General features: G+C 35.2%; 3 protein-coding genes across 8 annotated transcripts; 1 reads left to right on the top strand and 2 right to left on the bottom strand.

Annotated features, from left to right (window-relative positions):
• Positions 1–200: 200 nt before the first annotated feature.
• Positions 201–8605, bottom strand: LOC122526829 (relaxin receptor 1). 4 transcript variants are annotated; one of them, XM_043650392.1, is made up of 21 exons: positions 8306–8603; positions 7560–7673; positions 7201–7272; positions 6950–7052; positions 6756–6827; positions 6579–6650; positions 6329–6472; positions 6196–6264; positions 6058–6129; positions 5586–5657; positions 5394–5465; positions 5025–5096; positions 4319–4390; positions 4092–4162; positions 3505–3666; positions 2939–3084; positions 2388–2538; positions 1729–1858; positions 1394–1584; positions 856–1017; positions 201–712 (listed from the first exon to the last, which is right to left on the bottom strand). In XM_043650392.1, the coding sequence occupies exons 1-21, from the start codon at positions 8391–8393 to the stop codon at positions 582–584; spliced, it is 2238 nt and encodes a 745-aa protein (XP_043506327.1). In that variant the 5' UTR covers positions 8394–8603; the 3' UTR covers positions 201–581. The 4 variants fall into 4 exon arrangements, with proteins under 4 accessions (XP_043506327.1, XP_043506330.1, XP_043506329.1 ...); XM_043650393.1 differs by having other exon boundaries at positions 688–765; positions 8306–8605; XM_043650395.1 differs by lacking the exons at positions 2388–2538; positions 2939–3084 and having other exon boundaries at positions 8306–8604.
• A 1605-nt stretch (positions 8606–10210) lies between these two features.
• LOC122526832 (odorant receptor 82a-like) lies at positions 10211–13561 on the top strand. The gene is made up of 6 exons (XM_043650398.1): positions 10211–10679; positions 12134–12419; positions 12510–12609; positions 12775–12885; positions 13054–13209; positions 13314–13561. The coding sequence occupies exons 1-6, from the start codon at positions 10211–10213 to the stop codon at positions 13362–13364; spliced, it is 1173 nt and encodes a 390-aa protein (XP_043506333.1). The 3' UTR covers positions 13365–13561.
• Positions 13562–14528: 967 nt separating this feature from the next.
• Positions 14529–26193, bottom strand: LOC122526831 (poly(A) polymerase type 3). Of its 3 annotated transcripts, XR_006306223.1 has the most exons (13): positions 25749–26193; positions 24139–24374; positions 23811–24054; positions 23517–23621; positions 23281–23431; positions 22981–23192; positions 22597–22894; positions 22017–22193; positions 21808–21929; positions 21561–21731; positions 21380–21475; positions 15884–21106; positions 14529–15062 (listed from the first exon to the last, which is right to left on the bottom strand). XR_006306223.1 is itself a non-coding variant. In XM_043650397.1 (12 exons), the coding sequence occupies exons 2-11, from the start codon at positions 24345–24347 to the stop codon at positions 21350–21352; spliced, it is 1815 nt and encodes a 604-aa protein (XP_043506332.1). In that variant the 5' UTR covers positions 24348–24374; positions 25749–26193; the 3' UTR covers positions 14529–21106; positions 21330–21349. The 3 variants fall into 3 exon arrangements, 2 of the variants coding, with proteins under 2 accessions (XP_043506332.1, XP_043506331.1); XM_043650397.1 differs by having other exon boundaries at positions 14529–21106; positions 21330–21475; XM_043650396.1 differs by having other exon boundaries at positions 14529–21106.
• Between the last annotated feature and the right edge of the window lie 122 nt (positions 26194–26315).

Here is a 26315-nt window from a genome sequence, read left to right as displayed (position 1 = left end):
ATTTAAATGTTTCAGTGTTATCAGTTGATTTAGAGATCGTTGAATTTGGTGGACTTGTTAGATTTATCGAGATTGAGAATTTAATATTTTGGGAGTTTTTTTCCTGAAAGTTTAGGCATTTGAATGTTATTATTTGCAGACTTTATGATTCGAGGGGAAAAATTAGTAATTTTAACGATTTAAAATTTTATTAACTTCGATAATCGATCCTTTCTCCTAATTTGAATCTACAGTGATCTGTCTTCCTTTCCATTTAGGTTTCGTATTACGATATTCCCACGATCACTGTCATTATATGATTCATTATATGATCTCGGTAAACTATGTTTTATTCTACTCGTAACAGTTCGTCATACAGATATATACAACAGTTACACATCAAGTTTTTGGTTTCTATTAAACCTTCAACAACAGAGTATGTACTTGTTCATAAAACTTATCTATTGTCTTCGTTATACCTTCGCTATGTAACTTTCCAAGTTAATTGGTAAAAGCTTAGGCTAATGTTTATCATGCAAGAGAAATACCTGCCTTTTCTATCGTCTCTCGAGTAATAACAGATTAATCGTATAATATGAAATTCACTGCATTGTCTGCTGCGTTTTCTTCTTATTAAAATCAAGCATCGGAGGAATTTTATTAATATACTCTTTTCCATTGGACAAAGACAACATTATATTCCTGTTGCTCATCGACGTGGACGTTCTCGAATCTGCGGTGACAAGTATTCTCATCAATGACGATAAGACAGTTGCATACAGGTCGCTGTAGTATTATTGTATTATTGTGATTAATGAATATATATTGTGATAATGACAATTGAATTGTTCTAAAAATTTTGGAAACGAAATGTACCTTTGGCGGAAGATTTTCTTCGTGTCATGTAGTTACGAACTTTGGCAAACCACCCGTCGTTTAATCTCTCTCGAAATTTCGGCGTGGTAAATGTGTACAACAGCGGATTAACCGCGCTGTTGACGGGTAGTATGAAAACTACAACCCACGCGTGGAGATCAGCTGCAACAGAATGTTCAATTAGAAATAGAATGTTCAATATGGATATGATCCGAACCAAACGTTAAACAACTCGAAGTTCAAAATTAAACAACACTGATTAATTTCTCTTGTTTACGATATTTAATATTTCGATTCGTCTCATTCTCAGCGTAGGAAGAGTGCGTTTGTTGTGATTTAAATTATCATCGATGAATTAGTATTACCACAGATATAGTCAATTAAAGCTAAGAATTTATAGGGTAATTTGAATCGCAAAACGATCGTTTCACGGGCACGAAAACTGTTAATTAGCGACAATTAAAACTGAAAAATCTCAAGTGGAAGAGGAGCTGAACGCACAGAAAGGAATTAGTAACAAGCAGACATAGGATATTACCTGATATAGGATACCTCATCATGGCTCTAATCTTCAAAATGATAATTGGCGCCCAGCACGCCGCGTCCGTTAGAACGATGAGAAAAAATCGCAAGGCGAATTCGGAGTCGCCAACAGACAGGGAACAAGCGTGTCTCGTTCTCCAGACGCTCACAAACATAGCTGCGTACGCGTAACCAATTACAAGCAGCCTGAAACAGAAATTCAATTTGCACGAGGAGAAGAGTTTATTGTACTGTATTTAAATTTTCAAGTTGTTGCTTTTTCTTCGTCTTTCTTTTTTTCTTTTTTTTTTTTTTAATCTCTTTTATCGCACGTCGATCGTGTCCGCTTACCCCGTAAGATTTAATCCCAAAAAGACGAAGGCCGAGTACTCCCATCCAATCAAGTACGGATCGTCGATGTGCAAAGGGAAACACATTCCGTTTACACCGTAAAATCTCGTGCTGCTTCGCCAGTGGATCACTTCCGAACGAGTTACAATTAATTTGAGAACACTGTCTTTTCCTCGATTATTTCTTACACGGTGGCTGTAGCGGTAGAACTTTATTGCATGCAACGATCACGTTTGAAACAAAAGTCTTCTAAAAAAAGAAGCCTTCGAATTCATTCGTGCGAAAGATCAACAAAACAATTCATCGTCGCAAATATTCATTTCCAAATCACCGGACAAAAATATCACGGAGTGAGATATATCGGATTAAAGTCACTTGGAAACTTCTACCATTGCAAATTAATAAATTTCACAAGAGAGTCCAACGACCAACAATTACATCGACGTAGAATCAAGATCAGGCTTTCGAGTAATCAGAACAATCGACGCGACGTTTAATTGATTCGCAAAACGACGAACAGGGAGCGTGCTGTCTGGTTCGTATTACGTTATCATAATCAGTGGGTTAACAGGCAGCCGGACATCTTGACAGTTTATTAGATGTTATCACCGATCATGCAGCCGTGGTTCATGAACAAATAAGATACGTTCGAGACGAACCTGGCATGAGTGCAAGAGCAATTCCCGTGATCCAGATGATGATCACCGATGCGAATGCCGTCTGCGGTGTCATGGTACGGTGACCTTTTAGCGGGGCTGCGATTAGCATATATCTTTCCACGGACATAAACGACAGGATCAATACTGAAACCTTGACGAATCGATTTTACTTCAGTGAATTAATGACGCAAGCTGTTCACCTTCTTAAGATAACGCTCGCTCGAAAGTTTCACGAACATTACAGCGAGAAATTTTTTCGAGTTTTTAACAGTTAAATTGCTGAACGTACGAATAACAATCTTTTAAATTTTAATATATTTCGAGATTTAAATTTAAAAGCAGAGATGAAAAATTCGCGAGAAGAAGATCTTCTGACTTTTAAAGGGACCGCTGAAAATTTTAATTGCCGATTTTTAACTCTACCGGAAATGTTAAGTTAAAACTAAAAATCGATATTTATATTTATAGTTGTTGTCAGGGAATTTTTTACAGTCAAAGTTTGTAAATCAATGTATCAGAGTTTTGTTATAGAATACGATCGATAAATGTACCTCCAGAGATGTCATTGCCAGTACTCCTAAAAAGGTACAGAACCACGAAGACATCCATGAACTGGCGACTCGATTGTAATTATCGCGGAATATCATGTCCGTTATGGCGATTACAAACAGGTACAGCCCCATTAACATGTCGGAGACTGTAAAGAGATTATATCACTCTTGTGGTGATTCAATGACTTGTGATGGACAATATTGAAACTAAATGAGATTGACGTGTCATTTTCTAAAACATTACCAACAAAGCAAAACTCGTCTTTCATAACCCACAAATGTTTGACATATTTGTTAAGTTGAAAAACCTTCAACATTAGAACGCACATAAAATTTTCCTTGCTCATCAAACTAAACTCTAACTTTTCACTCGTTATACAACTTAGTATCTTCAATTGATTGAATATCTTTTGATCGATGAATTCAGAATATTACTCAGATTTTCGCAAGTGTTTCTTCTTTTTTTTTTTTTTTTGCTTTCGTTCTCGTGATTTTCTTTTTTTTCTTTTTTTTTTTTTAGTACACGAACTTAACATGCATCAAACAATTTTTAAATTATACTGTACCTGCCAGATTTCGAATGATGATGGTTAACACGCGATTCTCATCCTTGGCAGTGAATCTCCCCCAAAGAACAAGCACGTTGCCCATGCAGGTAACGCACGAAATTACCCAGACTGCCGCTCGTAATAAAGTTTTATCAAGCAAATGAGATAACGATGATACTCCTGCATAATATATCGAATTAAATTCGAATTATTCCATCGTTATTCATTTCACGACTATTTAAGAAAGTGGTGATCTTCGCAAAAATATGGAAACGTTTGCTAATATCTCGTAATATACTGCCGCATTTTGCAAGATCATAGGCCATTAAAATCTACCAATTATTATAGTACGTTACAATAAGTAGTACGTTGAATCAGCTCGTAATTCGCCTTCGTATTCCATTAATGTCAGTGTAGGTTATTATTTTATGCGTAGATTAAAGCTATGTAATTTAATGACTACAGTAAATCATAGCCATTTAATGACGAGCCAAGAGCATAGATATTCCCGAGTGTAAAATCGAAATTGACTGTGGTTGAATAATGTAAATTAATTGAACGATACAGAGATATATTGTTTTTTGTGTCTTTTAAACAATCCTTACCGTCACTGGTCGGTCGACATCGTTTTGCTCTCGGCGCGTAAGTCGCGCAATAATGAAACTTCTTGAAGTAGCTGAAAATTAGTGTCGATTAGCACTTGAAATCAATACAGTGTGTACTTTATTACATTCGTAAAACAATGTTAACGTTCGACGATAAACACATTCGTTAGAATTGCATTTATAAATGAAACTAGCTTGCCTGACACAATACGGATAGATCTACTTACACGAAGTCCAGTTGCTCGAACGTGTCGAACGCGTTCTTCTGCAGCGTGTCCAAATTTATACCTTCCAGGTCTCTAAATTCACGTAAAATCACCTGAATCAATATTTTTGTGAGCTCTAGAAAATATTACAGACTAAAGAATATTTATAAATTATTTGTAAAAAAAAATATTACAATGCTTAAATTACTTATAAAAAAATATTACAGACAGAATTATAGAATTATAGAAAGGAGAAGAGTACTAGAACTCATAAAGAATAAAATCTCATTCGACACTTCTAATATTACAGACTAAAAAATGCTTGTTAAAAAAAAATTAAATTATACTTAATTTAATTAAAAAAATTAAATAAATACTTAAATTACTTGTATAAAAATATTACAGATAGAATTATAAAATTAAGAGGAGAAGAGTACTAGAAGTCACAAAGAATAAAATCTCATTCGACACTTCTAATATTACAGACTAAAAAATGCTTGTAAAAAAAAATTAAATTATACTTAATTTAATTAAAAATAAATTAAATAAATACTTAAATTGTATAAAAATATTACAGACAGAATTATAGAATTAAGAGGACTCAGAATTACTAGAAGTCCCGTTCGATACTTCTAACGTTTCATTATTTTAAACTTGTTCCAAACTTACAACAAGAGAAAATCAAATGTTACTTATAAAAATCCGCATTTGAGGAAACGAAACTTACAGGGAGTAAAGTCTCGTCAACGGAGTCAACACAGCCATCGGTAAATTGTGAAAACGGTTGTAACCTAACTGCCTGAAATTAAGTCCGATCTGGTTAACAATTTCTTGAAAATCGCTCGAATTGGTTTAACCATAAAACCGCGATAATGACACACGGTTGTATCGGCCTTATTTCCCGTGGTACGTGTCGGCACAATAAATAAAAGTTTTAACGCCAGGATACGTGACGTTCTTCTCATTTGCTTTTCTAACGCCCAGACGTGCGTTCGACGGTAAATATCAGGTAAATATGTTGCAAGCACGCGCGTGTAGCTTAAGACGTGTAGCGTTACAATTTATGTGGATGCCGGTATATGCCTCGTATACTTACAGCCTCGTCAGATTTTTTAACGGCTGGAATACATTCAGCGGGACGCTCGTTATTTCGTTGAACGCCAAATTACTGAAAGGGAAAAAGGTCGGTTTTGCACGACACCCGGCTGTGATGTACGACGGGCATAACTTCGTTACCTCGCCGTGAGCGGGCATTCGCAGATCGAGGTAACGCAATCGAGGAACTTACAGTTCGACCAGCTGCTCCAAATTTTGAAACGTGTCCCCCTCGATCGTCTTTATCCTGTTCTTTTGCATACTCCTGGTGCCAAGCAACGGTGTTGATGTTACTCGTTAGTCTCAGATCGGCAAAAAGAATTGCTTAACCCCCTTAACGCGATTTATTAGCGACATTTCTTTGGGCAAAGTTATGGAGTTTGATATTACTGACCGTCGAATAGTATCGTTTCGGTCACAGATCACTGTGCCAATTTATGTCAGATAACTAAAATTTCGAACGTTTCGGATTTATCCTGTATTTTACATTCTATTCAAGTGACGAGGATTAAGAAGAAAGCTCAAATAAATTGAAAATTTGAAAATTATAATAATTATAAACTATTTTTTGTTGCAATAAACATTTTTCAAATAAATGCAAAGATCAATTTTCTACGTTTTTTTTTTTTTTTTTTTTTTTTAAGGAGATTTACTTACGTACGTACAGTAATTTTAACGACGGACAGCCAGCGAACAATGTGTCCGGTATCGTCTCGAAATTATTTTCATCCAACAATCTGGAATCACGTGAAATGTCTTAACATTTGCAAAGAGAAGGAAGAAAAATCAAATTACAAACTTACATCTCATTTAGTGCTGGTAATTCGGGCAATCTCAGTCCTTTCGAAGTCAGTTGATTCTCATTCAAATTTCTGTTTGTAACGTAATAAATTAACGTCAAGATACGGTCGCACGATGTTCGTACAAACGACTCACATGAAGTTTAAAGCGTCGCTCCCTTCTAAATCCGAGAAATCTGCCATGGTGATTCTATTTTTATTGGCCCTCAAAGATTCCAAGTTGGTTAGACCAGCGAAATGTCCGGGTCGAAGTTCGCTAATTTGATTATTATCCAAAGCTCTGTTCGAGTACACAGAATATATTTAAAAATTGTTCAATTTATTATAGTATTATCGAAGAAGAAACTCGATCGGAGGAATGTTTCCAATTTCCAATTTATACTCACAGCCAAAACAGTTTGGTCAAATTGAGAAATGCTCCTTTTCCTAGCTCGTGTATATCGCTGCCATCGAGATACCTGGGGGGGGGGGGGGGGGAATTATATTTTTTATTTTTCCTTTCTTTTTTTTTTTTATCAAAAATATACTACAGAAAGCAAATAGAACTCTTTGACAAAACTTACAGTATACGAATCTCCGAGTATCGCGCGAAGGCGCCCGTTGGCACGCGTTTGATCGAGCTGTCGTACAAAGTTCTAAAAAAATTAATCGCAGCGATTAAGAACTAAGATCTAACGCCGACACGTGACGAGAAATAAAAGAAAATACACGTGTGTACGTGCTCTGGAGGGAAGTGGTTGATACTTAAAAACCGTACATGGAAGTAGTTTGAGTAGATAGGTTTCGCGGAATTTCCGTGTACCCTTGACAAGTTGCACGACACTTCACGTACTTACAACCGACAGGAATGTCGGTGGCATCTAGAAAGACCAAAGGGGAAAGAAAGACACACGTAAATTACCAATCCTTATCTCGTTTCCATTGCGTTTCGCTTTATCGTCGCATTTTTATTTTCTGTTACTCGATATTGTGCTCGGTTTGTTCGATAAATTATGGATATTGCATTACCGCAAACGAACTCCCTTACTGCCTCGGAATCTCTGTCACTGCCAAACCAGTCCAATACGCCGTGATAATCATCTGCATACAAAGTAACATTTTTTATATCGCGCGGTTCGGCACGTTGCGCGTTTTATACATTGTAAAAGGGATGCCACACGTCGGAACTAAATTTTAAATTTAATTCGTTTTTGCCCGGAAAATGATATCTCGTGTAATCGAGCAACGCGCGAAGGCAACTATACTCGACAAAATACAAAATACGAAGTGCAAAATATTCGACGATCATTTTGCAGTCGATGATTTTTCGTCTGTCTTCTGAAAAATTGAACAACAAACGGAACAAGCGGTAGATTCCGTGAACTAACAGCAATTCTGTTCGTCGTCTCCGTAAGGACATTGGTTTAGCTGATCGCACCAATTTCTCTGTGGTAGACAGGTAGTGGTGTTGTGACAAAGGAACGTTCCCACTGGACATGTGTCTGTAATCAGGAAAATCGAGTTGTTAATCATCCAAGTATGCCAGAGTTTGGATGACAGAATGGAGGATAATTGAAATCGACCTCCCGCTTGGAAAATGTAAAAGAGCGTATTACTGCCACGAGGCAATTGATTAATCATTTATGCTATAATATAATCCTTCGTTTCTTCATCTTTCTTTTTCCTCGTTCGGCTGTTGGCATTTTTGTTGCAAGAAATAATTCTCGAATAGAATTTATGTAATCTTAATTTTCAATGCTTATAAATATTGTAAGTAATCTATAAATAGAATCCATGATCGAACGTTGTAATATGTATCATACTTCAAGATAAGATAATTATCAGAAAAATGTGATATTAAAAATTACTGAATCTCGTGTTTCAAAAGCTTTGTTTATCCATTAAACGAGTAATTATCTATTCATAAATATGATTAGCAGAAAGACAAGTACAAGTGTTTCACACAAATATCTTGCAAGATATTCACGATACTTTAAACAACAGTTTGACAAACAATATTTTATTCAAACATACACGCACGTCGTATGTTGTCACGAAACTTCAATTGACAACAATACAGCATAACCGAAGAAATAAAATATCAGACTCTGAATTTTCAACAATACTCACGTACCTTGATTGAAATAATACATCAACCCTGACAACAGGCAGACGATCGCGATCAAAAACGCGCCGATCGCCCCGATATATTTGTACCTCATCTCGAAACACAAATCTCCTCGATCCTTAAAGCGATCTAGCACCCTTGTGCACCACGGACTTCCGTGTCCTGCCTTGCATCAGCAACGTTCTCCACGTGCACTCGGTGCAACGACTGCATGACACTGGTTGCATTCGCTGGCTGCGTCGCAAGCTCCGCCGCCGCGCACACGCGCTCTTCATCGTCCTCGAACGATGATTTCTTGCCCACTGTTTGCTGCTAGAAATTTTACTCTAAATTACGCCGATCGATTACGTGTCTCAGCGATCTCTGCGTCGCAGACAGAATCTGGAGGCTCTCCTGGTCGAAGAAGTTTCTTCCGGTTCGCGATGATGAATTCGAAATGAATGTCAGACTTGTTTCTTGCAAATATAATTTATATAGATATTTATATAAAAATTACTATTATTATAAAAAATAAATAATATATAATATAAAAAAATTACTATTATTATAATATTGATAGATTGTATAAAATTATTATATAAAATGATTTATCTCAGTGTTTATTCAGATATTAATGTTTGATGATAACTTGACAAAATTAGACGGAATTTGTAGGTGTTTTTGTAGCTCATTTTATCCCTATTTATAGATATTTTCACGGTTCATTTTACGCTGTGCTTCTTTCTAATTGCATCTTGGATTAAGTTTGACTTTTTAAGAAAGCCATAAAATTTAAGAAACTACAGAAAACCGTATTGCACGTACAAAATACAAGCCACAAGATTATACACGCATCGTCATTATAATTATACAAAACATCCAGAGCAGAGTTTTCTATGATATTTAGTACGTTATACAATTTTTAATCACATTCTCGAAAGCTTGCATATTATATTATAACTTTGCATATATATGAGATTAACTTGTCACTTCATAACATGTGTTTATCTCGAATACGTAGGACATTTACAGTGTAAGTTCACATCAGTTCCACTTTAACTTCGTATTACACGTTTTCGCAAATGATCATTGTTTCATTGTAAAAATTTACAGTTGTATTGTCAGTTTCGAAGCGATACGACACACCAAACGTTGTGCATTCTGTCTCAGACTCGAACACTCGGTCTTCGAACGAACGGATCGAAAGTGTATAATAATAGCGTCTGCGATCGCGGGGGCAAAAGTTGTTAATTGCAAATAGCGGAGGAACTAGTAATTGACCTATTACGTGTTCGCTGTCCAAGTTTACTTTTGATCGTTGCATCGAACTTTCCAACGTATACGTAGACGTATCGCGTATAAAATAACTTGCGACTGATGTCTCGAACAGCGGTTCGAACAGTTCGCGCCAATGGCGTGATTCGTCTCGAGACAATAGCCATCAGGGAATGCGTAATCACTCATTAATGGGGAACTACCATCGATCGGAAAACTATTCGCGAGAATCTTCTCCAATTTTCTAATACGAACTGCAATCTCTTGCGAAAAGTTCGAAAAGTTCGACTGCCAGTTTGCTGGTCTGTCGCAAATTCAGAAACTTTCCTCCATTATTGAACATACATATTTCAAGAGCAAAGAGCGCTATTAAATCTTACTTCTTAGACCAGTCGTATCAAAAGCTATACACTATGGTTACTCTAGCATGATCATCCCTCAAGATGAAAATCAGATTACAATCGGCACGAAGAGAGCCCTGATTCACCAACAGCGCTGTGCGATTTTTGAGACTTGTTTGTTCCAAAAGCCATAAATTGCAATAAACGCGACACTTGAGGGAAAAAAACGACTAACTTTCGCCTTTCGATCGTTCGCGGCTCGATACTGGTACGAGTTTCCTCGAGCTAAGAGTCAAGTTGTCACGCTCGTTCAAGGATGAGGAAACCGATATTGTCGTACGTAGAACTGTTCTACGACGAGAACGTGATCTCGTGGAGCAAGCGGCTGTTGAGCTTATCCGGCCTATGGCCAGATAATCGCAACGACGTTCGATTTTTCTTCTACATTACGTACGTCGTGATCTTCACCTGGCTGGAGATTGTGACGCTGCTGCAGAATATCCACGACCTTGAGAAGACGTTGAAGAACATCACGCTGTCGTTCCCGACCATCTTGATAATACTGAAGGCAGTGATGTTCCGGTTGAACATGCATCTCGTGCTACCATTGCTGACGGTCGTGAAAAGGGACGTGGAAAGAGGATTGTACGGATCGCAGGAGGAAAGGCGAACGGTCGTTTGGTATAACGTGGCCTCCACGTTATTTTCCACCTCGTCGGCCTTGTCGTTGTTCTTCGTGCCCACCTTGTTTTATTCCAAGCCGATCGTCAGCTGTGCTTTATCGAGTAAGTTCGATCTCTGACTCGCCGAGTCGTTCGGATCTGTAGTCGCCGACTCGAGATAATGGGGTGATTCTCTCGGTCGATGAAGTTTTGGACATTGGTGGCTTACACACTCAACGCAGGATGAAATTAACGAGAGAGTAATTTATTAATAGTTGAAAGATCAATCGATAGATCAATTTCGTTACTCTTGATTGCATTTCAGTTTGCAATTTACAGGAATTTCGTAGATATTTTCGCGCTTCAAACTATTTCACCGACTCACAATCGATATGAAGATTAACCACTTGCGCTGGCAACCGATTGCGGACCATAACGAGTGACCGAAATCGTATACAATAATTCGTCGCTTTCTTTTTGAACTCGTCGGTACGATGTCATTGGATAGAAATTATTGATAAGTAAATAAATTTATTATTTGCTTCGCCTATTTTGTTTTACTTGAATATACTTAAAACTGAGGAAATGTTGCAATTTTGGAACAAAAAAACTCTCGACGTGCGTGGCACGTCATTCCAGCGCAAGAGGTTAAATCGGAGGACAATCCAAGAATTAGCATTCAACGTTCCACGAGAGATCAAGTCTAGGTTCGTGTGTCGTAGCATAGTGTTTCATTAAAACCCGCGGAGCAAAGAAAGCGGTAAAAGTGGCTGTTTTATTAAGCTAGCAGGTATTATCGACACGTCGCGAATACTCAGGGCGGGATAAATCAAGACTTTAATGCGAACTTTATCGCTCGGATCCAGGAAACGCATACGATATCCGTATTCATATGATCGCGCGTACAGTTACCTCGCGTGTGCAGCTTTATGGTGTACCGAGGCGATGGTTAAGTACTTCCTTTACGATACACAAAACGGTCACGTTTTACAGGGCTGTCATAGTTTGTCGAAGGTTCCGCAAGACCACCGACGCCGTAATTTTCTTTTTTCGCGGTCGTTCCACGGCCAAGTTAAACGTTAAGAATTTATGTACTCAATATTCTTCTACAGTCTTCCCTCTCCCTCTCCCCTCCCTCTCTTTCTTTTTTTTTTCGATAAGTAGCATAAAGACTGAAAAAGTGAGATTGAAAGATCTTTTACAAGTATCGTTGTAAAAATACGTAAGTTAATCGACAACTCCTCAACTTAAAGTTCAATTAAAATTTTTATTCGATATTTAAACTTACCACAAGAAAGTAAAAGAGACTTAAAAGTTGAAAGCGAAACTCTGTGAATACTTCATTTCGCGCGGTAGCGAAATTTTAGAAAATAAATGAAATTTACGACTAAAGAATTGTATACACAGTACATCGAACAATGAAAATATTATTTAATAACCATTTTGCTATTAAGTACTGTTCAAAACAAAAAGAAAAGCATTCTTGAACGTCGATGTTCGATTTTTCAAAGATTTTTTAGTTTCTTTTTTCCATCAGTTGGATTCGATCTTTACTAACGTATCGCGTCAATTCGCAGAATTCAATAATTGCACGCTTCCTTACGAGTTGCCGATGAAAGTGAAAAACATCTACGAGGTGACGGGAGTGCGATCGTACGCTTTATTCTGCGTTTGCTTGATGCCAATAAGCATGATGTTAACAATCGGCGCAACCGGCGCAGACAGTCTTCTGGTGACGTTAACGTTTCACCTATGTGGCCAACTTTCAAACGTGGCGCATCGTGTCAGGAACATCGATGTCGAGCCGCGGATATATTTTTCAGAAATGAGAGCACTCGTTGAACGGCACACCGAACTTCTACGGTGAGTCGTAGTTAAAAAAAAGAAAAAGTAATATCTTCGTTCGATAAAAAAATTTGCAAGAATGCTGAAACAGTGTGATATTCGTTGTAGACTGGCAAACATTTTAGCAGAGACATTTAGTTCTTTGATGTTTATACAGACCTTAGGATTAATATTCTCTTTGTGCGTCGTGGTCTACCAATTGCTTACGGTAAATGACAGAATTATTGTATTGTCACTCTTTGCACTTGATTCGCTTTCTTTTTTTTTTTTTTTTTTTTTTAATTCCTCGATCGATTTAAAAATGCATGCTAAATTACAATTTATTAATTGAGAGCTAGTAAATAAAGTTTAAACGCAGAAAACTATTTTATAGACAACCGAATCGGGAGAAGATATGAATACTATACATTTTATAATCTACTCTTGCGCTGTTATATTATTGGCATTCTGCTACTGTTTCCTGGGGGAGTGTCTAATTAATGAGGTAATTATCGAAAAAGAGAGAAACGCGTGTATGTTTTTATTTTCTTTCGATCTTTTCGTGTTACATAAATAATTCAAATTCAAGATGTAAATTAAAATGCAGGCGAGCATTGCCTGCTTGTTAAAAGACGTACAATTTCAGCAGATGTATTAATTTTGCGTCTTTCAGAGCAGCGAAGTGCAAGCGGCTTGCTATTTCATGAATTGGTACGATCTGCCAGAACAGTATATACGATCTCTGATATTTTCCATTGCTCGATCGCAAAAGCCATCGTATCTTACTGCTGGCAAGTTCTACGTGTTTTCCTTGGAGACGTTCGCCGTTGTAAGTTACTTCTTGATCGAAATATCACTAAACACTGCAAAATCTTTTCACTAAACTTTTCCTCCTTCGCTATATAATTTACTCGTATTTTGATTTATTTGTAGATAATGAAAGCATCGATGGCGTATCTGTCCGTTTTGAAGAGTATCATTTAATTAATCGCGACGACCAGCTCAATTTGTTGAATTTATCAAACATGTCAAACGAAACAAATTATTCGATCAGTTATCAATTGTATACGTGCATACACAACTCGACTTTATAACGAAACATAGAAACATAGAAACGACGAGTAAAATTTTATTCCTCGATATTAAATGTAACGCTGTTATAAACGCACACACTACAAGTTTCTACTGTGATAAAAGAGCCATCTCTCTTTCGCAACCCTTTTCAACTTCTTTGATTCTCCCCGTTAACTCTTCAAAGACGACGTCTGATAGCATTTAAATTGTATTAATAATAATCAGGTAAGTTTAATGCTGATTTTAATAGCCAAATGATGACGCATGTTGAGTTGGCTTATAATTATGAAATTTAATAGTTTAAAATTAACTTGATGTCGTCCCTGAATGATTAAATCGTTACTGGAACTACAACCAAACTACGTATTGTAGTATCGAGAATTTAGTTGTAGTTTTAGTGGTAAGATCAGTTTTATTATAAATGGCAAGGTCAGGTGAGATCAAGATTCAAGTAACAAGAAAAATCGAAACGTCGTGAGAAGTAAGGAATACAGAAAGACAATCAAAAAGAGTCAGTCGCTGAAAAGTCGTTATGCAGTTGATATCTTAGACTTACAATTACATTAGCGATACTGATGTTCTATGATTCAGAACTCAGATTCAGAAGTCACATATCATACAATATTGTACCTTAATTCTTTGGTACATTCAAATCATAATTTCCTCCTCGCGCGGACACTGGATCTGCCAATTTACGTATTACGTGCCAATTCGACAATTGTCAATGGAAGGATAAGTATCAGGTCAGAAATGAACAAACGTCGACGTCGACATGATAGAATGACTACAGACATTCAATCGATCAAAATAAATTTTGCGCCTTTAAGTGGAAGAGTCACTTGGGTGTCGATCCATCTAACTCGACTGCGAATGCTTATATATTTTTATGAACATGGCTGGACAAAGTCTCTAGTTTGGATATTTCGTATATTTGTACAAAATGATGTACATTTGGTAAATATATATATTTAGAACATAAAATTTCCCCAAAAAGCACGAACATATCTACGCGTGTATCATGGTCTGTCTCGGGTTGTGTCATTCTATCTAATCGTCGTCGAGCACCAGGGCGTGTTGGCTGAAGGAATTAAAAGAAAAATTTATTTCAGTTTATTCAAGAAAGATACAGAGTGTACAACTGCGGATACAAATTATGCATATAACTCGTGCTTCACGGTAAGTAATCGTCCCTATTGCCAGGTCGAAGCACGTGGACCCTGCCGTCGTGTGTTATCTCTTTACAACGACCTCGATCCTACGAATGGAGTAACAGCTAACGCGCATACGGCCTTCGCGATACACCGATCTCTTTCTCTCTCTTTCTCTCTCTCTCTCTCTCTCTCCTTTCGCCGCGAGGTTCGCCACGATCCATTGCACGGTTACAGCACGGTGTGTGTACACTTTCAGTGGCAGGAACTTAAGTAACAGTGTGCATCGTCGTGTACCTCTGACGCCGATCCAGAGAGACACGGTCGATCTTCCTCGAGGGTTACTCGCAGTCAAACACGGAAAAGAAACAGAGACCAGAGAACTTTTGCACGCGTTTCGTTTCAGAAACAGAGATGCACGGCCGCGATGTGTGTATGTGTGTATATGTGTGTGTGTGTGCTTGCTTGTGCAAGCTTATCGTTTGCTTGCTTCGTGCACGATGGTATGGAGGTGAATTTTTAGCGATGCAGCGGCCGAATCTTGTGGACGTCTTGGTCAAACAGAGACACGCTGCACTGACAAACCCGCGTTCAATAAAAATAGAAAAAAAAAAAAAAAGACACAAAATGTAAAGAAACGAAAATTAAAATGGAAAGGGTGAAACGATAGTTAACAAATCGTTTGATTTAACTATGGTGGCAATTATTTTAAGGGGCAATTATTTAAGCTCGTGTTTCCCAGCTGACTTAATACGGTTTAGCACGATTTTGAGAACTGCTTGTTTCCGCCCTTTCCTCACGCGGAAATATCCTGTGATTTTTTTCGTTTCTCAAAGTTGAGTCATCGACAAAGAACGGCTTCTTCGTCAGTGTATCGACAACCCAAAGGAATTTCAATGTGCGTGTCGTATGACCGTGATACGTATGTACGACTCTCGATCACTAAAAAACAAAAATTGATTCCATACCATTTCGCACGAGCATGCACGGACATTTTTTTTTTTTTTCGTTTTAGAAACGTGGACCGTGTGTCGGTGTATCGCGACAGCCATGTGTACACTGTACAAGCACATAAACACATGGTAATGTATCCGATGCTGTTTATTTCTTTCTTTCTTTCTTTCTTTTTTTCTTCATTCAGACAAAAATGACTCACACGTTTCACATGTTAACACGCAGTCTCGCAGATGCATTCGCGGTTACCTCCCTCCCAGAATTATGTTCCATATATAAAATCATGCGTCTGTGCCACGAGGTCCTTTTCTTTCTGTGCATGTATACGTGTACGAGTATGCACGCGCGTGTACGAAATTCTATCTGTGTGTATCTCTAACTATGCGCATGTATTCGTGCGTGCTGTCCTCTGTGTGTGAATGGAAAGTGAGTGTGTTCACGCTAAACGTCTTGTTCGTTCTTGGTCTTCTCGCGACGTGTTCGCGAGAAATAGGAAAAGAGAAAGAGTAAAAGAAAAAGAGAGGATTATAGTACAGGACAACGGCCGAGAAGGATTCTCCAGAGAAACCTTCCAAGTTTGCACGTTTCGCAAACATACCGATAGAGTTAGCTTTGCCTTCAGCAGCTTTTTTTTCGAATTTTTCGGTTTTTTTCTTTTTACTCGGTTTTTTTTTTTTTTTTTTCATTCGTGTCTATTGTACAAGAGGTGCACGTAACGAATAGCGGCCGTTCACCGTTTGTTTTACCTTTTTTTTTTTCTTTTTTCTTTTTGCTTCAATCGTTTTATCGGTTTGTCGATTTGAGAACGTCGCGCCGGGCACACGGAGAGAAACGACACGACGTTCTCGAGAATTGATCGAGGACACAAGAATGTGCTACAGACATGTCTGACGTTTTTCGAACGAAGAAAAAAAAAAAAAAAATAAATACGTGAATGGAGTTCGAATGCACGATCTCATTCGGTCCTTTTCTTTTGTCATACGTAACGAAAGAACGTGGTATTTGTTGCACTTGTTTCTTACTACGCGCGAGGATAATATTGATGTTCACTTCTTATATTGATCTGCCCGATAGTATTGCGTGAAACTTCACGATACTATTCATAGTGGTCACCTCAATCGCATTTTCTTTTTATCTCCCTCGTTAGATGATGTTGAATGTACAATAATGTACGACAATTTGCGTTTTAGTTGCTCTTCGCATAACAGCTATATGGATAGCAAAGAACCAAATAATAGCAATGATAATTATAATTATAATAATAATAATATTAAAGAAAATCACAATTACTATATCATTATAACTATGATAATAAGTAAATTGGCTACAGGAAAGTACAGTGTTTCTTCTTTTCCTTTCCTTTTTTTTTTTTAATTATTATAAATGTATTAATAATAATATTAGCGTGACTCAAGAAAATAAGTGATAGAGAAACAACGAAAGTTCCAAAGCTATTGCGAAATTTTAAAAACTAACACAGTCGGACGAAAATACTCTACGACGAGGAAAGTCTGGACTATTTGAAAATATATTACGTCGAATATAAATTTCTTGTTATTCCGTAGAATTCGTTGATATCACGATACTTTAATTTAATCATAGAAAATTGTTTCCTGAGCATCTTCATTGAGCGTCGCTAGCTGCCATTTTTTTTTCTTCTTCTTTTAATCTAATCGTATTGCAAAAAGTGCTCGAAAAATCTTTGATATCGCGTTCAAACTTCGTGAAATTGATTTCGGAACGGAATTATCAACAAACGATGGAAAAAGTTCCGATCAAAGATATGATCTTGTCCGAAAAAATACAAAAAAGCTTGGTTACGTTGATCCTTTAGGTTTTCTTAAACCGCTAATTCACACAAGCACGCGAAATGTGTATTTTTTCAAATAAAATGTCTCTGTAATCGTAACTTTCCCCTTTTCTAATCGAGTATGCAAGTTTAATAGTTCCCAAACGATTATCGCTACGTTTAATCGAAAAATCGATCGGGAACTCCTACAAATTTACATATTGCACGAAAACTAGTCTGATCGAACGAGTAGAAGAGTAGAAGAAAGTTAATTGAACTCGAAGAATGGGAACTAAAACAAAACTTTTTCTACGCAAAATCTAGTCCTTTCTTTAGAGATTATAAATAACGCGTCTTACATTTTCGGTCTATGGAAAGCGCGACGATTAAAAAATCAGATTCATTAACAAACGAGCAACCGAGAAACATTTGGTATTGGTTAAAAAATAAAAAGGAACATAAATTTTTACGCGAACGTGTGACCCTCTCTATAACTGTGGATTTTAATTTATTTATAAGAGAAAAAGGTTACAACTCAACATATCCTTCGTTCTAATTAAAAAAAAAAAAAAAAAAATAGGAACATTGGAATTGTTGTAAATAGATCACGCAATGATGGTATGAGTGCAACCGTACCGTAATTAGTACAGTAATAAGCAAACAGAACAAACTTTCAAAGTAGATCGTGTTATAGTGGGCTTTCTTAAACTGTCGATTAAATATAAAATGTAGGTATATGTTATGAGGCACTTCTCTGCATATTATGCGAGCTCTTTTCACGACTTTATTACCGTTTTAGGATCAGTTTCCTTTCTTCTTTTTTCAAACAATTGTTAGACTAGTAACAGCAAGTTAAACTGCGACAATATTTTATAGTTTCGATTAACCACAACAAAGTATTCTTTTAGGTACAACATTGAAATAGTAGCTAGCCAAGATCATTGTAGCTAGGTTTGTAATAGTTCGTAATAGCTAGGTTTGTAATAGCATTTTTCACTGTGAAATTTGAAGTTTTTTTTAATTTAAAAAAAAAAAGTTTATTTCACATAAAAGAAACTGCGGTTGTTACACTTGATAAAAATCTATTTCGTTAATGACATTAAATGGAGATTAAAACTAACGAATGAGCAGAGTTAAACAGATTAAGAAAGCGAAAGAAAAAATTATAAACAACATATGAATGACAATTTCTGAAAGTTCGAAATAATATTACAAATGTAACACTTATACAAGATCTTTGTTACACCTGACACAAATCTAAAATCGGCCGATGATAAAGGCTACAAAGAAAGCTATTAATCGTTAACATTATAAATAACTTTCTTTTTCTCAGATATCAAATGTATAATGCAATTCAATTCGACCATTGAATTGAGATTGATTCTTACATCGGAATGAAATATTTACAGATAGAATAATTTCTCATCGCGAATAGCAGAATAAAATAATATTCTTGATAACGGAAAGCCATGTAGATTGTCGATATTTCCTTCGTAAGAAAACTTTTCATCGGTTTACATCTAAATCGATCACCTTCAACTGTCGAAACTTTTATGTACATTCATCTAGACGTGTAAAAAATCTCGAATGTTCGCGTTACATGAACAAACAAATCCTAGAATGAATGACATAACGAAATGATAGGATACGGTATAAATAATGTTAATATAATACGTATCATACATGAATCTAACTTGACTATAATTATAACGAAGAAAAAAGAAATAGTAGAAGAGTAATTGTTTTATATAATATTCTAATTTTTCAACTATACATTTATACTTCGATTGACGCAACGTAAATCATAGACGAGCAAAGAAGAAGCCGCATAAGAAAAAGAGATGATCTCGAGATTACGACGAATATGTACAAACAACGAAATGGTCCCTAATCTCAATAGAATTAACTACAGTATTCGCAGAGTATCGAAATAATCGTACATCAAACGGATTTGAATACGACAGAAAAGATATAGGATACAGTGTGGAAAGAAATGATAATAATTATATGGATGCGTGGAAATAATTTTTAATTTTTGTCGCAATATTAATGTATAAATCGATACAAAAGGTCGCAATTTGTATGCGGTGGTTACCCTGCAAATACTTAGTTCCTGAGATAAACCTATGCGTTTCAATGTAATACTTATTATATATATAATATTATTTATTATTAAAGAGTGAACATCAAACACCTCGAGACGTGTTAATCGACATGCCTTTAACACAATGGTAATTCGTAAATGGAGAGTAAGAATAAAATGATTAAAAAAAAAAAAGAAAAAAGAAAAAGAGATAGAATCGGGGAGATGATTACAGGATAGAATTTCTAAACTGAAAGGGAACTGAAAACAATCGAACATCTGAAAAAAACTCACCAACAGGTGATATTGACGATTCGAATCAGAATCCAGATGCCAGTCCCGTGTTGCATTGTTAAAGCTATAACTTCTGCGAATGAAAGCTCTCCATTCGAAAAACATCGTTTAACGTAACACGATCGTTAACAAAGATAGTCAATGGCTTGTTCATAGATGTTTCATTTACAGACTATTACTATGAGTAATCTATCAACTCGAATCTAATAGTGCTACAATCAACGATTCTTCTGTAAATGAAACATTCAATCTGTTATGCCAGTGCCGGTGATTTTTCGTTTTGTTACTCGACTGGTTACGGTAAAGAAAAAAATAACTTTTTCTTTTCTTAGACATTTCATACGTGAGAAATATAAACAATGCTGTATGTGTCAGAATCGAGTTCGTACAGCAACTAATATTCAATGGGAGAGAGATACTCCTTTAGCATAGATAGTATAAATAGCTAAGGGATATTATAAAATAATTGAGAGAAGAAACTAAAATCTACTATCGTACTGCGGTTATGCTTTTACAGACTTAAGAAGATAAATCGTTTCATGTAATTTACAGCGAAAATAATAATGTATTAATTATTTACAACTTAAATATACTTGCTCTTTTTTTTATATCTTTTATCTATTTATGCATTAAAGAAATGCGTTTTATACAAGAATATGTTTCACCTTCGAAACATCAAAAACTTCGTAGTTCTCGTTTTTTTTTTTTTCTTTTTTTTCTTTCTTTTCATTGCTGAAAATCCTAATAGAAGCATCAAGTCTAATACAAAATATTGTTTACTTATTCGCATTTTAGCGTAATGACACGAACTATCTTTCTGATCTTTCTAGATCCAACACTGTGTCTTTTTTATCTTTTTTCCTTTTCCATAGTTTCCTTTTTTTCTTTTTTTTTCTCGTTTTTAATAATTTTGTGGATAAAAATGATTATAAGTGATATGTACAAAATGAAATATAAAAATAAAATTATAAACCTTAGAGATTTAGTGATGTTTTGCTACTACTAGCCCTTCAATCATGGCCTCCCAATATGACCAACGCGATTTACGATAAAAAAGTAACATCACAGACACTGGCACAATCATTCGTTCATGGCATAATTGTTCCCATTGACTGTTGATGTTGTTCATAAATACTAAAATTATAGCGTTCGTCATACAGTCGTGCATCGATTGACTCCAATAGATAATGTTCTTCGCATGACGTTGCTTTGCTTTTAGGAAATGGGGGGACTTACAGTAGGCAGTGGATGGTTGCATGAAAAGTGATTACAGTCTAGATGGCCCAGAGGAGCATCTATGGATCGACTTGAGGTAGTAATCCTGCAGTGATCAAGTGCAAACGTATCCTTCCTGTGCTACTGTAGATGCACCAGTAGGCCCCTCCTGAAACATTTTGAATAACGAAACAGTTAAAATTATTCTTGTTTCTCAAGTATTAAGAAATCAAAATAAAAGAAAGAAGCGGAACATTGCAAATAAACTAATCACATCGATAATGTTGTACTCTCCGCTCCTTACCTCCGCACAAACCCAATTAATAAAAAATAATTTCTTCTCCAACGAATCCGAAACTGTCTTACTATGCTCTATTTTTATATGTAGTTACCTAATCCTGATATATGATGATTATTGTTCATTATATGTACAATGTCTTACATCCTTAGTAGCTGTCAATGTTTGTTTGTATTCATCCAAGCTAAATCCGGAATTGCTGTCTTCGCCACAAGATTGAACCACTAACGATCCATCTGCCTGCGAACATATTATCATAATTACTGATTATTTTTATTCTAATATAATATATAATATTTAGTCAAATTGTATTTCCAATACATACATGTGTTACTTGTTGTTCGTTATCGGTGACTCTCCGTTTTTTCCCGAATGTGTCTATGTTTTGATCGGATAATCTTTTCCTGCTGTTCACATCTCCTTGATTTCGTGGGGAAACGCCACCATTATTACCATTCCCGGCAATATTTCCATTTTTATGTATATTTCCGGAAATCTGTAAGAAAAGAATCGTTAATATTCTATATTTGCGCAATATTTATGCAAACAAGAAAAATGAAATTGACCCGTACTTTTCTTTCCCGTTTAAGCAAACTAGGAGATACATAAGTATGAAGATCCTTCTTTTTCACGTGTTTTACTTCGATCCACATACCCTCCTTCAACATGTTCAGCTGTTCTGCTTGCCTTAGAACTATAATTTAATATATTTATAGATATATAGAAGCAGTTGCTGAAATTAAATTATTTAATTTCATAACACGTGTTACAATATACTTACTTGAGTCCACAAAAGATTTTATATCGTACGTTAGATCAATATTTAAATTCTCGCTTTTGGCAAATAGCAAACCGATAAACCACATAGAACAGTGCCCTTCTGGTTCTGGTTCTAACGGCGGAAATGCCTCCGGATTTACGTGTGCCAATTTAATGTGTAGATTCCTTTCCAATGCACCTATTTTTAAAAGGTTTATTAGTACTGTAATATTAACAAAATGAACATTCGATGTTTTTAGAATAGACATAGATTCACTGATTTGAAATTTGCTTATTCCTGTGGAAAGTGTATAAATTTATGATACGAAGAATATAGAAAATTCGAATAATTTATATAACAATAAAAGTAACTTGTTTTAATTTATGTTCAAACTAACAAGATAGCTGACTTTTAAGTATTTGTAAGCGTCATCGATTAATTCACATTTTTATCTACAAATTACTTAATTTACATGATCGTTCGATTAATATTTCTATATAACATCTCGTATGCTATAATATTGATTAATGTACATCCATCGAAGAATTTTATCATATCTACATAATTTAACTGAATGTATTTAATGTATTCAATATTTTACCTATTAAATGTCGTATTTTTGACTCGACAAGCCCACACCACTCGAGTTGGTCTTCAGCGGTTGAACTTCTTGCCAACAGTACAATATAATGCTTATATTTGCCAAAGAAATTTGGAGGTTCGAATAATTTATCCCACGTTGCCTTCCCCATAATAATCTCTTCCGTTATGGAAAGTCCATTCTCAAACGCCTCTTGCATAATAGTTCTTGTTGACACCGACACGTTGAATGTTGAATTTTGTTGAGGATACGCGGGCGTAATTATTGGCATTAAGTGATATCTATCTGATATATTCACCTTCAAAAAAGAATTGAATTAAAATATTTTTAATAGTATATAACATAATTTAACAAGAAAAATATATGTTTCGAAATAATACTTACTCTTGGATCCCAAACGGGAAAACCTAAATTAACATTGTCAGGTTGCTTTAGAAGAACTGGTTGTGGCCATTTCCATTGTGAGAATACAAGGAAAAATTTCTCTATTAAAGTTGCTGCGACTGCGTTTGGATAAAGTTGACATGTTCTTGCAACCAACATTGCCCAAGATACACCGCCTAGATATCCTAATACATTGCTATATATTCCATGTCCTAAAAATAAATATACAAAGCATTATATATATTAGAAACACTTGTCTTATCTCATGACGCATGAAAATTAAATGGAATATCATCTTACGCTTTGCCCATAACTTGATAGCTCTTAGTGCCAGTCTAAAATTTTCTATATTGGGCACTAAACGTAATATTTCGTCTGTTACTCTACATCCGTTTAGACTTCTTACACATTTTTGATCAAGATTTTTGAGAAGAATATCATCTCTAAGATCCTACATAAATGAAAAAATTTGTTAGATATACAATATTAGATATAGAAGAAGGGAAAATATTAATACTTTTAAATCAAATACTAACCATTGAATCGGGAATTTCTTTTAGTGCCAGTTTGGCAAACAACATATCAATTTCAATACCATCAAAATTCATTTTTATTACTGGTACAAATGCTTCTTCCACTGCCTAAAATATATTAAATAATATAAGTAATTATTAAGTATTCATTAGATATTTTATGTATGATTTATCTTTGATATATTAAAATAGAGATTTTTATCATTAATCACCTAGTAATAACTCCAGTTGTGAATTGTATTACTTACTGTGTGACAATTAATGATACGATTATATGATATTATCTAAAGTACATACCCTTAAATCTGTAACTTCTTCTTGCATTTTCAGTAACTCAAAGAATGAGCTAAAATAATCCGACCTATAGATGTGACGTGGTACAACACACAGGGCATCTATATCAGCACCTTTGTGATGTACCCCTAACCTATATGAACCGAAAGTATATATTTTACCGCCAACTTGTTCAGCTACATTGGGTGGCATATTTCTGGCAATGCTAGTGTCCCGTATCCACTGCTTCACCAGTGCATTTAATTTGCTGATGAATCATAACAAATAACATAATGTACAGTTAGTAGTGTTCGATATCAATATTATACAACATAAGTAGGGAAATACGTACCTTAAAATTTCCATCCTATGGTTCAGTTCTTCCTCAGATTCAAAAACATTATAGGGTTTTAATGCCTCTTTTAATTCATTTGTCCTAGTAAAATCACTAGGCTTTGGTTCTGCTACACTAATAGCAGATGTCATGCCTAATGTACGCAAATTTTTTTCTTCCTTGGATGAGTTGTTTGAATTTGAATTATTACCTTGAGATGACCACATTTTGACATTCAATAACTTGTCTCAAATCTGAAATGACAATTTCACTTAATTGATTTTTAGAATGCTTAAAGTTCTTACAAACTGATGGACAGATTAACCCTAGATTACCCACTTGAAAGTCTAATGCCAGGATGTATTTGCACTAGACCCTTACATGAGTAATCCTGAGGTAATAAAAACTTTTAGTATCATTTCAGTATCATTTTAGTATCATTTCAGTAACGTTACTTGGTATCATTAAAAAAATAATTACATTAAGGAGATATTTTAGTGTAATCCAATTGAAAAATTGATTTTTTTTTTTTATATACATCAAAACTACAACTTTAGAAACATAGATTGACAGATTACTGGTAAATAAAATGTGAAAAAAGTTTAAAAGTTTTAAATAGGTTTTTATCAAAACCATGTTTTTCAAAATAGTTGCCATATTTTAAAAACTACTGTAGTGATTGAGCAGATTTTGTATATGTCTTTATAGCGTATTTATATAGCAAATATCACAATTAAGTCAAAACATACTTTTTCTAATTTTTACACCTTCTTAAAAACAAAAGAATATCAGAGAAATCAAAACTTTTCCAAACTTTTACTGCCATTCCTTCATTTTTCAATACTTTTCTTTCTTTTTAATTAAGAGTCAATTGAACTTTTGTGTTTCTAATAAGTAAAATGGCTTAAATCATCGCAACCATCAACAAATACTTTTTTCATACCAGAAATTGAAATTCAACAAAAATTTATTGATCATTCATCAGAAATAATATGTAGGAACGTAGTTTATATTAATACCATTTTACTAAAAAAATTTGTAAAGAAGTATAAAAAACTTGTTCATCATACTAGAATACCTCCCTAATATAGCAAAATAATAACGTCTTTAGAAAATAATAGTACACAAAATGAAAATAGATCTCATTACATAAATTTAATAAATAATTATTACACATTGTTTTTCAATGAAATCTTATTTCTACACATGCTTTCTAATATACAAGTAATATAAACAGATATAAACCCAATATATCTGATACAATAGCAACTATAAAACATTGAGTTAAACTTATCATATTTAAACCATTTTGGATATCTACATTTACATATAATTTTCGTTATAAAAAACAAAATTTTTTACAACGTTATATAAAAACGAAGAAGTTAATAGAAAAGCCTGCGAAAATTTGTGTAGGAATGCAATTAAGCGATAATGGAGAAACACAATCCTGGAAAAAGACAAGTAAAAAATTGAGACTATTTTCAGAAGAACGTCGAACATTTTACAAAATGCGCAGATACTGTCGGTGATTAATTTTTGGTCGCGCGAATTTTTCCCTTCGAACATTCTACACGTGATCGGGAACATGCGGGAATACAAAGACTATGCATTGTTCGGATACGTACTACTTAATACTTCGTCAAAGTTGAAATGACATGATAGGGATGGAAAAACTTCGAACGTGTTGTCAGGTTATAAAACGTGAAAATGCCTCTAGTAAAGATGTATCACGTTCATCCGTTGCTTGCCGACAATTTCTGAAAACGAAATTGTACTCCTAACGCGAATAATACGTTCTGCGAGCTCTATTTAATTGCAAGGCAGCGTGAAGAACTTGTAAACAATTTACGAGGTGAAGACTCCAGAGGGAAAGAAGGTCCATAAGTCACAAAATCACTCGCGTCTATCAGATTATTCCATATATCGATGGAAATTCAGTCAACTGCAGCATCGAACGTAACACACTCCAAGCACGGAACACTTTGTATCGCGATATATCGTGTAAATAAATAATGAAATGTTAGTATTTGAAAATAAGTAGACAACACGTTTACACGCCCGCATCAAACCAGCTACTGTACGAATATGGCGTTCCCTTACAGTTTTAAGCACAAAGAACCTAGCAGGTAGATATACCTCGTAGATATAGTCTCGGTTGAGCGCCATCTGGAGGGCGCAGTGGGAAATGAATT

This window comes from Frieseomelitta varia, unplaced genomic scaffold (genome assembly GCF_011392965.1).
Source record: "Frieseomelitta varia isolate USP_RPSP 00005682 unplaced genomic scaffold, Fvar_1.2 scaffold_198, whole genome shotgun sequence".
In the NCBI taxonomy this organism is placed as follows: Eukaryota; Metazoa; Arthropoda; class Insecta; order Hymenoptera; family Apidae; genus Frieseomelitta; species Frieseomelitta varia.
Note: the sequence above shows the minus strand (reverse complement) of the source record. Positions and strands in the feature narration are given on the sequence as shown.